The sequence below is a fragment of the Echinops telfairi genome, unplaced genomic scaffold (assembly GCF_000313985.2).
Source record: "Echinops telfairi isolate 266 unplaced genomic scaffold, ASM31398v2 ScPeMD7_3533;HRSCAF=4204_0, whole genome shotgun sequence".
In the NCBI taxonomy this organism is placed as follows: domain Eukaryota; kingdom Metazoa; phylum Chordata; class Mammalia; order Afrosoricida; family Tenrecidae; genus Echinops; species Echinops telfairi.
Window position 1 is genome coordinate 63,262,369 of NW_022107431.1, and position 14,193 is coordinate 63,276,561.

At 42.0% G+C, this 14,193-nt stretch overlaps 1 protein-coding gene across 1 annotated transcript in view; it reads right to left on the reverse strand.

The window, feature by feature from the left end:
* The window catches only part of SAMD3 (sterile alpha motif domain containing 3), a 53,636-nt gene that overhangs the window by 25,070 nt on the left and 14,373 nt on the right, over positions 1 to 14,193 (reverse strand). Inside the window, 2 exon segments of the mRNA XM_004702066.1 lie at positions 770 to 854; positions 1,110 to 1,295. Coding sequence (XP_004702123.1) covers positions 770 to 854; positions 1,110 to 1,295 — 271 coding nt within the window.

Sequence of the window (14,193 nt, forward strand, 5' to 3'; positions counted from 1 at the left end):
AAACGATGTACAAATGTGCTTTACACAATTGATGTGTGTATGGATTGGGATAACAATTGTATGAGCCCCTAATAAAATGTTAAAAAAAAAGAGATGTAAGATCCCCCAATAAAAGTATTTAATAATAATAATAAAAAGATTCCATCAAAAAAAAAATGTTGTCCCAAAGAGCCTCAAGGTCCTTTTTATTTATTTATTTTTAAGTCAGGACAGCTGAGAATGTTGGTTAAAAGGCAGAAGGAGGCTGGGGGTCAAGATCTCAAAACCAGACAACTTCTCCACTAGGTCTAATCAGAAGATAAGAAACACTCTCTGGAAGACCGCATTGATTGGCTACAGTGTCAGCTCTCTCTTTCCATGTATCCATCTCCCATAGACTTTTCTCATAGGCCCTCTATCAAAACATGAGCTTCCATAGCTCCAAAAGGCGAGACAGACAGAAAGATGGCAAGGAGCGACAAGTAGACAAAGAAATACTGGCAGAGAAGTCTGAGTCAAAAAGGACAGAGCCAAAAATGAATATAGACACCCAAGCAAAGAAAACTAGACTGACACAGAGAGAGCTCGTGAGACACAGAGCTCTGTGGACAGAGAATCAGAGACCAAACAGAGACAAAGAGTCAGAGACAACCATGCAGATAGCCCTGCATAGACAAAGGGAGAGAGAGACACTAAGAGGTTGAGGAGACGGGGGTGACACAATGTCACCCAATGATATGAGTATCATTTGATGATGGGATTAATAGGATAGGGCCACACGGTCACTTACAAAGCCACAGCCATCCTCGTCCAGGAAAGGGTGAGCCTGAAGTAGGGTGTTGACCACATCATTGTACTGCTGGGTGCTGGGATACCTGTTCACCACAAGGAGAACATGTTTATTTCACTTCAGATAAGTCACATTGCTTCCTTTCAGGTAAATCGCCTTTTTAAAAAACATTTTCATGTAATTAGAAATATATCTTTCTAAGCTACATTCAAGTATTGGGCAGTGTTGAAATTATTAGCAAAATATTATAACTGGTCAGAGAGTTGATAACAAATGATTCCAACTCTACTTTGAAAACAGACCCTTTCCCGAAACACCAAATCCACCCAGGGCTACTCACAGGGAGCCCTCCAGATACTTAGTCATGTCCGCCTGGAGAAACTCAATCATCCTGATCCTCATGCTGTGATCAGGACACTTCTGCTCGGCTAGCATGCATTTGACGTCGTAGGGAAACTCTGGTAGCACGTAGGATTGAGTCCACTGTAATGCTTTATTCCTTGCTAGAACATGCTTCACATTCCTCCTGCTCAGTCAAGAACACAAAATCAAAGAGGGAGGTTTTATTCTAATACATCCAACTTATAAATTCTCAACACCCTGAGAACTGGTGATAAAACAGCCTCCCTTATACCTAAATATAGGGAAGTTATCTTTGCATCCTCCATCCATCTGTCAATCTAGCCACAAAATTTAAAAGCTTATATTCATTGTCCCTTTGCACATGCACAAATCATTTTAATTCTGAAACAAAATAGAAGTCATCACAATATAGACTTTCAAATAAAACCCGGAGTTGGGACAAGCATTAATTCACAATTTTAGAAGAGATAACATGTAATGTATAGCTCAAGGAATATAATAAGTTGCAATTTAACAATACAACTGAGACATAGGATAAGGACTTAGCACCTGATTTTAAAAATCTCTCACTTAATTTAATCTGTGGCTATTTGCCATTAGAGATAAGATCCACCTAATTCAACAGACCTTTAGCTATTTTAATAGGGAAACTTTAATTTCTAAGTTACAAATATGTATCTAAATTACAAATACAGCTATTCTGATTCCATTCAGATGGAATTTCAAGACAATGTTATAGGAAACTATGAGGAGGGTAACGCCCCACCCCCCAAAAAAAATCGGAATTTTTTTTCAAAGCTATGTATTTAATTTTTTTAACAAAACAACCTCATCACTTTCAAAGTACTCTCCATTATACTTAATACATTTGTCAAATCTGCTATTTCATTTCTGAGAACATTTTTCAAACTCATCTGTTTGCATGGCTGACAGCGCCTCCTTCATTTTTTTCTTCACCTCTTCTACGTCATAAAATCATTTCCTTTCATGTCCCTCTTTATTCATAGAAGCAAAAGGAAGTCACATGGAGCAAGGTCAGGTGAGTAAGGTGTCCGGGGCAAGCGAGGCATGCTATTTTTTGGAAAAAATTGGTGCACTGAGATGGCCACGTGAGCTGTTACATTGTCATGGTGGCAATAACAGTCTCCCGTCTGCCACAAATTAGGACTTTTTTGTCGCACACTTTTACAAAATCTTTTCAGAACCTCTAAATAGAACGCTTGATTAACATTCTGACCTGGTGGAACGAACTCCAAATGCACTAGCCCCCACACATCAAAAAACCAAATTAGCATCGTCCTGATATTTGACTTCACTTGATAAACTTTTTTGGGATGAAGCAATGATGGCATCTTCCACTGGCTTGACTGATGTTTGCTTTTGGGGTCATAAGAATGTCACCATGTCTCATCACCAGTAATGACCTTGGGGAAAATGTCTGGATCACTTCGGAGCTGTTCTTTCAGAGCATGACATGTTTCCAGTTGACACACTTTTTCCTGGTCAGTCAGATGCTGAGGCAAAAATTTCGAAGCAACCCTTCTCATTCCCAAATCTTCTGTTAAAATTCACTGAACCAAGCTCCAATTTAGTTCAGATAACGCCCCCATCTCTTCAATGGCCCATCATTGATCTTCAAGCACAAAGGCATGAATGTTGTTGACATTTTCATCTGTTCGGGAAGCTGACGGACATCCAGAATGATCGCCATCTCACCTTTTTTGAAATAGGAAAACCACTTTACACTTGTTTTTCCCACAGCGCTGTCCTTGTAAGCTGTGTTCACCATCACAACAGTTTCTGCTGCATTTTTCCCAAGCAGGAAACAAAATTTCACAGCCACATGCAATAAACAAGGTTTGAGGGAAACTGCTTTTATGAAAATATTCACTGAGACCAGAGAGAACCTGCCCACTGTGTGCACCAACTGAGAACAAGTTGATCAATGCTGGCCTAGTGGGAAAAATGCAAACTATGAAAGTTCTGCTCACCTGGGCTTTTTTCTGGTTTGTTTGGTTTTTTTTTTTTTTTTGGGTACGCTCTCATATAGCTACAGAGAGCTGATGAGTAGTTGCCTAGGGTCAGATTTGGGATGGAGAGCAACTGCACAAGAGGATTTTGGGGTGATGCAACATTCTCAAATGGATTGTGGTGAAGGTTGCACAACCAAATCAGTTTGCTCAAATTACCAACTGTGCACTGTAAACAGAGGAATGTTATGTTATCTAATTATAATCTAATATGGCCATTTAGAAAACTACGGATCAGAAGCACTTTGAAACCTGAAAGGTAGCGATTGGTCACTGATTATGTAAGAAAGTCTCTAATATAATTTTCAAGCAACACTAGGGAGCTTTCACATCATTTCACTAAGAGTGTTGAGTGGGAAGGAAATGCGGGAACAGAAGCAAGCCAGGCAGTCTAAGGACAGACAGATTGCTGAAGTTAGCCTCAGTAGGGTTTTTTTGTTTTTTTTTGAATGAACGTTTCTGTGAGTTTAGGGATTTGAAACGCTCCTATACTTTTGCTTTTATTAAAGGTTTTATAGTCGAGATAGCTTGCATTACTTAAAGTTTCTAAGCCATAAAACATATATAATATAAAATATTAATCAGGTATAGGCAGCCCCCAGATTAAGAATAAGTTCCATTTCCAAGTCTATCTTTAAGTCAAATATGCATATAAATTAGAGTAGCTAAATGCAATGTGTAGCTAACATCATATTAGTTAGTCAAATCTTTGTTTTAATATGTAGTATTTGTCACCGACTGAATTGTGTCCTATACCCCACCCCACCCCCTGCTCAGTATTATGTGGTGATCTCCATTGTGTGATCGGATATAATTGTGTTGTAGAAGTAGCTCTAGTGGTGCTCTGGGATAGGTGATGAGCTGCTCACTGCAAGGTTGGCAGTTCAGCCCCACCAAATGCTCTTTAGGGAAAAGATGAGGATGTCTGCTTACATAAAGATCTATAGTCTCAGCCACTCTATACCGGGTAACTATGAGTTGACGTTACCTCACAGCAGTGAGTTTTGCTTGTGGTCATGATGTTAATGACTCAGAATTAGAGGCAGCTCTGAGGTGACCGTCAGTCACTCTTAAAGGGGATTAGGCTAGAATGTAATATCCTTGAGGAGTTCTGTTGGCTAGTGGTTACATGTTGGGTACTAAGCACAAGGTCTGTGGTTCAAAATCACCAGGAGCTCCCTGGGGAAAAGAAAGGGCTTTCTGCTCTGTACGTAGTACAGTGTTGGAAACTCACAGGGGCAGTTCTATGAGTAGGCATCAATTTGATGGCAGTGAGTTTGTTTCTTTGACTTGGTAACATCGTTGATCAGGTCACAGCTTTCATGTGATGTGAGGCGAGTTTCCCTGGGGTATGGCCTGCATCACCTTTTATCTTACAGGAGATAAAAGTAGAAAGAAGTAGAGTGACAGGGGCTCACCACCCAGAAAAAAAAAGAACTGGGAGGGAAGTACATCCAAGGAAAGTTAATGACAAGAACCTTTCCTTAGAGCTAACACAGAGAGAGCCTTTCTCTCTTTTGATGGTCCCCTCAATTTGGGCTTCTAGCCACCAATCAGAAAATGAAGTTGTTGAAGCCATCACTTTGTGATGTTTCTGTTCATGGCAGCACTAGGCGACTAAGACAAGTATAAGAAGTGGGGCGGGGGCGGGGTGTGTGTGTGTCAAACGTTCATGGGGAAATGGAATAAAAGATAGTGGGATTTTCCCATAATTCTCTCAAACTCCCTTATATGTGTGTACCTTTCTTTGTGTGTGTGTGTTGGTTTTTTTTAACATTTTATTAGGGGCTCATACAACTGTTATCCCAATCCATACACACATCAATTGTGTAAAGCGCATTTGTACATCGTTTCTCAAAACATTTTCTCTCCATTTAAACCCCCGACATTAGGTCCTCATTTTTCCCCTCCCTCCCCGCTCCCCCATCCCGCATGAGCCCTTGGTAGTTTATAAATGGGTATTTTGTCATATCTTGTCCTGTCCGACGTCTCCCTTCATCCACTTTTTGGTTGTCTGTCCCCCAGGGAGGAGGTCACACACAGTTCCATGTAATCGGTTCCCTCTTTCCTACCCATTCTCCCTTTACCCTCCCTGTTTTGCCACTCACAGCACTGGTCCTATAGGGCTCATCCGTCCTGGATTCCCTGTATTTCCAGTTCCTATCTGTACCAGTGTACCTCCTCTGGTACAGTCTAGCCAGTCTTGCAAGATCGAATTCGAGTCATGGTAGTGGGAGCGGGGAGGAAACCTTTAGGAACTAGAGGAAGGTTGTATTTCTCATCATTGTTACATCGCACCCTGACTGGCTCATCTCCTCCCCGAGACCCCTCTGCAAGGGCATCTCCAGTGGCCTATCAGTAGGGTTAAGAATCAGAACCATGGGGTCCTTGGTGGGCCGAACAACATTCAGGTGGGTTTTCAAAGGCCAGGCTTCCTTTAGAATTTTAGGTCGTACTCTTCAGATTTCATGAGCTTTTGTGGAAAATGGGACTAAAGAAGTAATTTTCTTATGAAAAGATTCCTCTCCCCTTTCCCTGTCACTTTATCCGTGGTAAAATATGTCTTGGCACATTATTTATAAGCACACTATTAATAAGCACACTAATTAACAATTAATGCTTGGTTCAATAGAACAATAGACTATCTTCCCAGATAGAAATTTCCAATCAGCCCAAATGATTTTTCATGTTGAATGAATTTCACTATTCAGTGCACATTTATTGGGGACCAGCAATGTAGCAATTGGGTTCCCTGGGTGGAACAAATGGCTGATGTGCTTGCCTGGTAACCAAAAAATTAGAAGCTCAAGTTCACTGAGACCTCACAAGAAAGGTCTGGTGGGTGACCTTATTATAAACAAACAAACAAACAAAAAACAGGCATTGAAAACACTTTCAAGTAAAATTCTACCCGCAGGAGCTCTGCTTGATGACAACATTCTTTTTCTTCTATCTCCGATCACCATCACCGGGCTCTGGTAGCGCAGCGGTCAGGTGGTTCGACTGCTAGTGGTCACGCCAGCAGCTGGGGGCCACCAGTCCCTCCTCGGGAGAAAGAGGGGGCTTTCTCCGTCATGAAGATGGCAGTCTTGCAAACTCACAGGGGCAGCTCTGTTCTGCTCTGCCCTGTGGAGTGGCTAGGAGTCGGAACCCGCCAGATGGCCATGAGTTTGTCTCGCTGGTTATAAACCAGTCCCTCTTCTACAGCCCCGACTTCCTTTCCCTTTTCTCCCCTGGCCAAGTCCTTTCTTCCCCTTTCTACTTAGAGCACAGGTAATGAAGCAATGATGGGTTTGTTTGGCTGTGTTTTATGTCTTTCCAGGGTTTTAATGATGTTATGCCAAGTTTCAGTACAAGAGCTCAGCACCTGTCTCTTTTCCCCCAACACGTGTCAAGTAGTTCAAAGTTATCTGCCACTCCGCCATCTTTTGCTTCGATACTATCTCTCTCTTAGATGCTAACAGTTGACATCAATGATCCAATGCTATCAAAGAGGGTTCGGTAAAATTTTTACCTTATTGTTCCAGAAAACATTTTCTATCTCTTTTATACAATGGTTAGGGGCTCTATAAAACCCACTGCCATTAAGTCAACCCCACACCATAGCAACCCTTTAGGGCAAGGCAGAGCTGCTTAGGGTTTCCCAGATTTTATGCGAGCCATCAGCTTAACCTTTTCCTGCACAGGGGCTGGTGGGTTTCAAACACCACCTTGGTCAGCAGTTCAGTGGTTAGCCCACAATGCTACCAGGGCTCTGTGGGGACTATTGAACTCTCTCAGGGCCTTTGAGTTGATTGCAACTCATAGCAAGGAAAGGGGAGAATGGCCCCTAAGAGTCTGCAAGACGGTAAACCTTGACTGGATTAAAAAGCCCCATGTTTCTCCTGAGAAGCAGCTAGTGGCTTCCAACTAATGACCTTGCAATCAGCAGCCCTCCTGGTACCACTTTGCCACCAGGGCTCCTTGGGGAATCACAGCCAATACTTAGACTGTGGGCAGAAACATGCAGGCTCGATGGGAGAAGCACGTGCTCCATCTGGCTTCTAATACCCATTATGTAACACCAGAGGAATCAAAATTTCCTTTTGATCCCTTGAAACCATTTAACAAAGCATTCCAGAAGTGACAAGAATTAAAATGGTGCAAAATTAAAACAGATTTTACACAAGAAAATGGCTCACTGGAAATTAGAAATACAATTCAAATTGAGAAGCTGATGACGGCAAGCATGACCACTTCCTCCTACCCACTTAGCAACAGCCAGGAAATCTTTGCTGTGGTTCAGATTATGCATGGTATCTTGATTAAGTTGGAGCCGGGCTAAAGTGGCCCAGTCACCCGAATGTAAGTACCGAGCGGAGAAAGCACTGCCATCTGAATAGGCATTACTATTTCTGTGCCCACCTCAGAAGCAAGACCCTCCACAAAACCACCACCCAAACCACAAATCTCCAAGCCAATGAGCCCCAGCCTTGTAGAACAGAATAAAGCTTTTAAAGCAAGTTAATACCTATAACCAATCCCAGACTAAATGAGTCAGTGCACTGCACTAAAGTATATAGTTTAATTTATCTTAAAATAAATCTGGCAATAAAATTAAGCTGACAGATTAGATCATTGGCAGTATTATTGCATTATGCACCCGTTTTGTAAGATGGGGGTTCTAATAAAGACGGCCATGGACTCTACGATGTGTTCTCCTTTCATCAGAGTGGAAAATACTCTAATTTTTCAACTGACTGCAAGGAGACATCTATGATGAGAAAGATGGCGATGAAAAAGAGGTCCAGCAGAGCACTCCCTCTGCAAGCAAAGTCTCAATGCACAGAAGGACAGAAGTTGAGTCTTGGTCGGGTCATGCAGATGCTGCAGGAGGACAGACAATTTCATCACCAATACTGCTTAGAATTAATGCACAACAATTTTTATCAACAAAGTTGTAATTATTTGTGCAGGGCTGAGCTAACTCAGGGCGTAAATTTTGAACATTTAATTATGACATTTTTGATAATCTCACTGTTTATGCTTCAAATGCCTACCTATCCTTCCTCCTGCTTTCCCTTACACTCGGTCATTTTAATTTCTTCCCATTTATTCCTCTTAAATTGCTTGCTTAAAAGGAATATGACTTCCTCATTTACAAATTCCTGTTCTTTAAAAAAAATCTTCTAAATGTGAATTGAATGAAAGTTCACAGAGCAGACAATCAGTTTTGAATCCATCAATTCAACCACATTTTGCTTTATCTTAATCATTCCAATCCGATCATTGCCACACCACCCGTCCCACCACTTCCAGGGTTTCTCCCCTCTCCTCCTCCCCCTTTTCTGACCCTTCCAAACTCTGTGCTGAGGCAACTGCTGCCCCCTACATCTTAAATGATCACCAACTGACACTGACTGCAACAATGGGCTCAAGCAGAGGAACAATTGTGAGGATGGTACAGGACAGGGCAGTGTTTCATTTCAGTTGTGCACAGGGTCGTATGGGTCGGAACCAACTCGATGGTACCTAACAACAACAAAATTGTCTGGCTAAAAGCTGAGCCACTGAAACAGTGGGAGAGTTCAGGTCCAGACCTGAACGGAGACCAAGAACCATTGTCTTTGCATTTCCCCCAGTCTGTATCCAAGAAGTTAGTTGGGTCTCTTTTATGGATGAGTTTTGTTCCACCATTTTCTCCCACTCTAGCTGGCACGCTTCCTTGTGTGGCCTCTGTCAGGAAAGTTGGCAGTGGTAGCCAGGGCCCCTCTCCTTCCTCTGGTCTCAGGCCCATGGAGATGGATGTGGCCCCTTAGTTCACTGGATTCGTGGTTTCCAAGTGTCTTCCATTCTCACCCTCATTGTTCTTCTGGACAGGAAGAGGCCAATCTTGCACCTGAGATGACCGCTCATTATCATTTTTTAAATTATTAAATCACTTTATTGGGGGCTCTTACACCTCTTATCACAATCCATACATGCATTCATTGTGTCAAGTGCATTTGTATATTTGTTGCCATCATCGTTTTCAAAGCATTTCCTTTCTACTTGAGCCCTTGATATCAGCACCTCATTTCCCCCTCCCTCCCTCATGCACCCTCTTCCCTCATGAACCCTTGATAAATTAGAAATTATTATTATTTCCATTAGCATTTAGACTCTCGCTGCTGCTCACCAAAGTAGGACACAGAACATTGTCTTTGTGAACTACGTACATTGTGGCAATTGGCCTTGGTGTTCCCCAAGACTAAGGTCCTGAGTCCCTAGGTTCAGGGACTCATCCATTAATTATGTCTAAATATTTTTCCTAACTTTGTCCCCTTTATGTTTCACCTTATTCATAGATACAGTTGCAACAAAATTAAATTTCCCTGTACCAATATCCTCTGTCAAACATAAATATCTCTTTGTGAGGATGACGTCCTTTCTCCCTCGCACCATTGGAGCCTGCACGGTATCTGTTTGTTGGCTCACAGATCACACAGGGGTGGCATTTAACGGTGTCTGCCGTGTTGAGAGCTCGTATCTGTACCAGCTATGCTGCACCCTGGCTGACTGGTCCTTTCCTTGTGACCCTTCTGTGAGGGGATGGCCAATTATCTACAGATGGGCTTTGGGTCTCCACTCCGGTCCCCATTGTTCATATCAACATAGTTGTTTTTTTGGGATCTACGTATTGATATATTTTTGTGGACCAAATCTTGAGGTGGAGGGCATGTCATCTAAGTTTTGTATTCATCAACACTAAAATACAATAAAACCATGAAAAATGAAAAAACAATAACTGTCTCTGCCTCTGTTGCCCTTTCCTCTTGCACTCCTCCAGTGCCCTTCCTTGCCTCCATCGTTTTCGACAACATGCTTCTTAGTGTATATCACCTGCCTCACGCAAGTTAATACTCATCTTCCTTCTTGAGCGTAGCTTTACCTCCCTACCCTGTTGCCCTCTGATAACCATTTAAAAAAATGTTCCTTTTGGTGGGCAAAATTTTCCTTGACTTTTTACAATAGCGGTCTTTTTGGCCTTTTGTAGTTGGCTAATTTCACTCGGCATGTGGTTCTCAGCACTCAGGTTCTCTCGTGTTATGGAGTGTTCCCCAAAGTCATTGTCGTTCGCAGTGTTCTATAGAGTGGATGAACCAAAGCGTGTTGATATGCATTCTTCCACTGCTGGGCATGGAGGTGGTGTCCCACTTTTGGCTGTTGTTGTCAGTGCTGTAGTGAACTCCAGTGTGCCTATATTGATTTGTGTCATGGTTCTTATTTTCTAGGCTATATACCAAATAGATGGATTGTTCGGTCATGTCGTATGTCTGTTCTCAGTGCTCGACTGTTTTACACAGCGCCCGCACCATTTGATAGCCCATCTGCCCCCATCTAGTCTCTCCATGGCGTCCCCGGCGTCTGTCCTTTTCTGCTGTTTTGAACACTGTTGAGGTGAGAAGTGATCTCACTGTTGTTTTCATTTGCCTTTTCCATGGCTCTTCATCTGGAGCATTTCCTCATATGTTTATTGAGCTGGAGTGTCTTCTTTGTTGAAGTATATATGTTCATGTTCTTTGTCCATTTGTAAATTGGATTATTTCTCATTTTCTTATTGAGGTGTTGAAGTTTTCATTAAATTTTAGAGATTTTGTCATTGCCAAAAATTTCCCCCCAATCTGGGGGCTCTCTTTCAACACCCTGCTGCCATTTTATTTTTTCTTCTTTGTTTGCTGTCATCTTTTGCCCACTTTTTAGGAGGTTCCCAGTCATCTTTTGTCATCTGTTGTCTGCATTTCTAATTACATTTCGTCCTGGCCATTTCCTATATTACTGTGCTTAAAATCTGCATTTGCTACAGTTGACCATGTCTCCACAGCTCTCTTCCTTCATAGAGACAGTCTCCACGTTACCGAAGTTCAACTTTCAGCGCCCCATCCGCTCCCTAGCAGAGTGCAATGGCTTCCTGAGGCTGCCAAGGCTGTAAATATTCATGGAAGCAGATGGCCTCATCTGCTAGTTGGTTAAATGGAAAACCTATTAGTTAGCTGTCTGATGCTTACACCACTGTGTGATCAAGGCATTTAGATATCTGCTACTTATGCCTTAACTTTATGTAAACTTTGAGACTATTGAACCAATACCCATAACAAATTCTTGATCAAAATCCTGCTTATGTGATATGTGTGCAGTTTTTAAATCATGGAAAAGTCTTCAAACTTTTCCTTGCACTAAAGTAACACTAAGTGAGAACCATACACACCTGTTCCACCTTACCCACAATTCTCTCAGGTAGATCTTATTGGGAACATGGGTACTGCCTGCACTCCAGCTAGCCACCTCACCAATATTAACTTTGAAGAATGTAAAAACACACACTGAATAGAAAACGACAGGCAGATTGTAAGAAGCAGTCTACACCCAGAAGAAGAGGGCCAAAGGTGAGTTTCCTCTTGTGTGGTTTTGAGCCTCAGGGCAGGTGCTGGGCAGGAGACTTGGCTTCCCATCCCATAGAGTCATGGGCTCCAGACCCAGTGGGGGTGGCTGTTAGTCAGCACTGACTGGATGGCAGTGAGAGTTCTATGGTCTGAAGACCAAATCTAACAGAAGGTCCCGATTCCATGTATAAGTACAGGAGACGTCTGTCTTTTATAATTCAGCATGTACAATTTTACACTTATTCCAATTTCCATAGGCATGAAACTCTCCTTGTTTATCAGCCTATATTGCCATACACTGACTGATGTGAGTGTTTCAGGAATCAAACACTAATCCCATGAACATAGCAGGCGGATCATTCATGACCCACTGTGCTATATTCCAGGAGTCCTGGAGACCTTGTGGTTTGTGTTAGGCGGTGATCCGCACAGTCAGCAATTTGAAATCACCGGCAGAGGGAGAAAGACTGAGCTTTCTACTCCCCTAACAGTTCCAGTCTCAGGAACACACAGCAACATCCCAGTGCGTCAGCGGTGACGCCATAGCAGCGACTCTGGGGTTTTGGTTCCGCAGTCATCTCTTCCCTAGAGCCACCTTCATGCCTGCCCTACCTGAAGCAGAGTTGTGCCTTTCCATCTGCAGTGGCAGCTTTAAGGCAGGCCCACGTTCCTTTCATCATCAGCCCCTCAATTCTTAGATTGCCCCAAGGGGGAGGAGGGGGAACTGTAGGTGATTCATTAATATATTTGAATGCAAAATTTGCATTTGGAAAGAAACCCCAGACTCTCATTCTTCTTATTAAAAACCCACTTGGAGTGATTGAATACTGCAGAATAACCGATTGCCTTAAAAGTGAGTGAACTTGTTATAAGAAGAAAGTAAACTCTTGAACCTCAAAATCAGAAAGCTTCAGTGCTTGTCTTTGAATCGGTGGAATTAAAAAGCCAGAACTCTTGTTTCCAATTTGGTTAACGCTCAAGTACAAGAGAAAATTCTCACGCTCTTTTAGCACATCTCCAAACGAGAACAAGATAACACGCAATGACCTACAACTTCTTCACCTACCAAATTTACACATCTCAAATTTAATAACTAGTATAATTCATAATATGGTCAAAAAATGGTCCATCACATGGTCCAAATATTATATGCAAAAGTGTATAATCTTAGGAACAAGTAGTCACCGATGTGAATTCTCAGATACAATAGTCGCAACTCTTCTTAAAAATCCATGTTCACAGATTAGACGTGTGTCTGCTCCAGTTGTTGATCTCACCCAGAGTGCTCTAAGTGCCCCGCTTCACCTAGGCTCATCCATAAGCCCACAGGTTTGTTTGTTTTTTAATTAGTTTTAATGAATTAATTGATTTATTAGTTTGCCTTTCAAGTCCACTTCAGTTTGACTTTTCTCACTTTTATGACTACTCAGATCAATGTTTATCTCGGGAAAATGAGGAATCTAGAGAGTTTTTAAGGTTATGGGGCTTTATCTTTTTTCAAAATTATGTATATTTATTTGTTTTTTAAAGAAGAACATAGTATGCGAAGTTGCTCATCACATAAAAGCAGTCTTAGTGCACCCATACACCCCATAATGTGTCTGTTTCCCCTCATCCTCTCTCCTGCTGTCATTTCCTGTCCCGCCCTCGCTCTACACCCTGGCCTCCGCTTAGTCTTCAAAGTCATGCCTTTTGGGGTGAAAACCATTTTTCGTTTTGTTTTTCCTTATAATAATGGTGTCATTAAATAGTTATCTTTATGAGCTAGATGAATGTTGCTAAGCATAACGCGCTCTAGTTTTGTCCGTGTATCCTGGTGCTTCACAGAGTCATCACCATTCCTTAGTGATGCGTAATATTCCACTGTATGTTTGAATCTACCGGAATTTGCTTAACCATTCCTCCAAACTCAGAGGTTTGGGTTGTTTCTACTGTTGTGCTATTATGCAAATTGCTGCAATAAACATAAGTATGCACATATCTATTTGTGTTGCATTCTTTATTTCTTCAGGATTTATACCCAGTAGAGGGGTTGGAGGATCATAAGGTAATTTTATTTATTTTGTTTAAGGAAACACCTTACTGATTTCCACAATTCAACAGTCCCACCAGCAATGTAGGAGTGTTCCAATACCTTTACATCTGTGATAGCTAAGGTTTATTGTGCCAACCTGGCCAATGAACACGGCTCGGCAAGCCTCACCTTGTTTATGTGTTCTCGGATGGTCGGACCAGTGTGTGGCTGCCATAGTTAGTTCTCTGCCTCAGCTGGCAAGACATCTCAAGTTCCTGCAAGACATCTCTGAGGAGAAGCCACATGGCAAAAGCCAAATTGCTTTTGCAGAAGAGATTTTAAGGAAACTCAAAATCATCAGCCAAAACAGAATCGGGAACCATCCGTGGAACAAACCATCAACTTCTCATAGGAGTTTTGGTTGAAGTTAAAGAAAATTCAAACAAGTCCCCTAGAGGCAAAATACAACCTTGAATCTTTCCCACCTGAATTTAGAGAATATCTCAATAACAGATTTTATGGGTTGGGCACTAATCAAGAAGCCTGAACAAGTATGGGACGATAAGAAGAATATAACAAGTGAAGAAAGCCAAGTACCGGAAAACTTAGAGCACA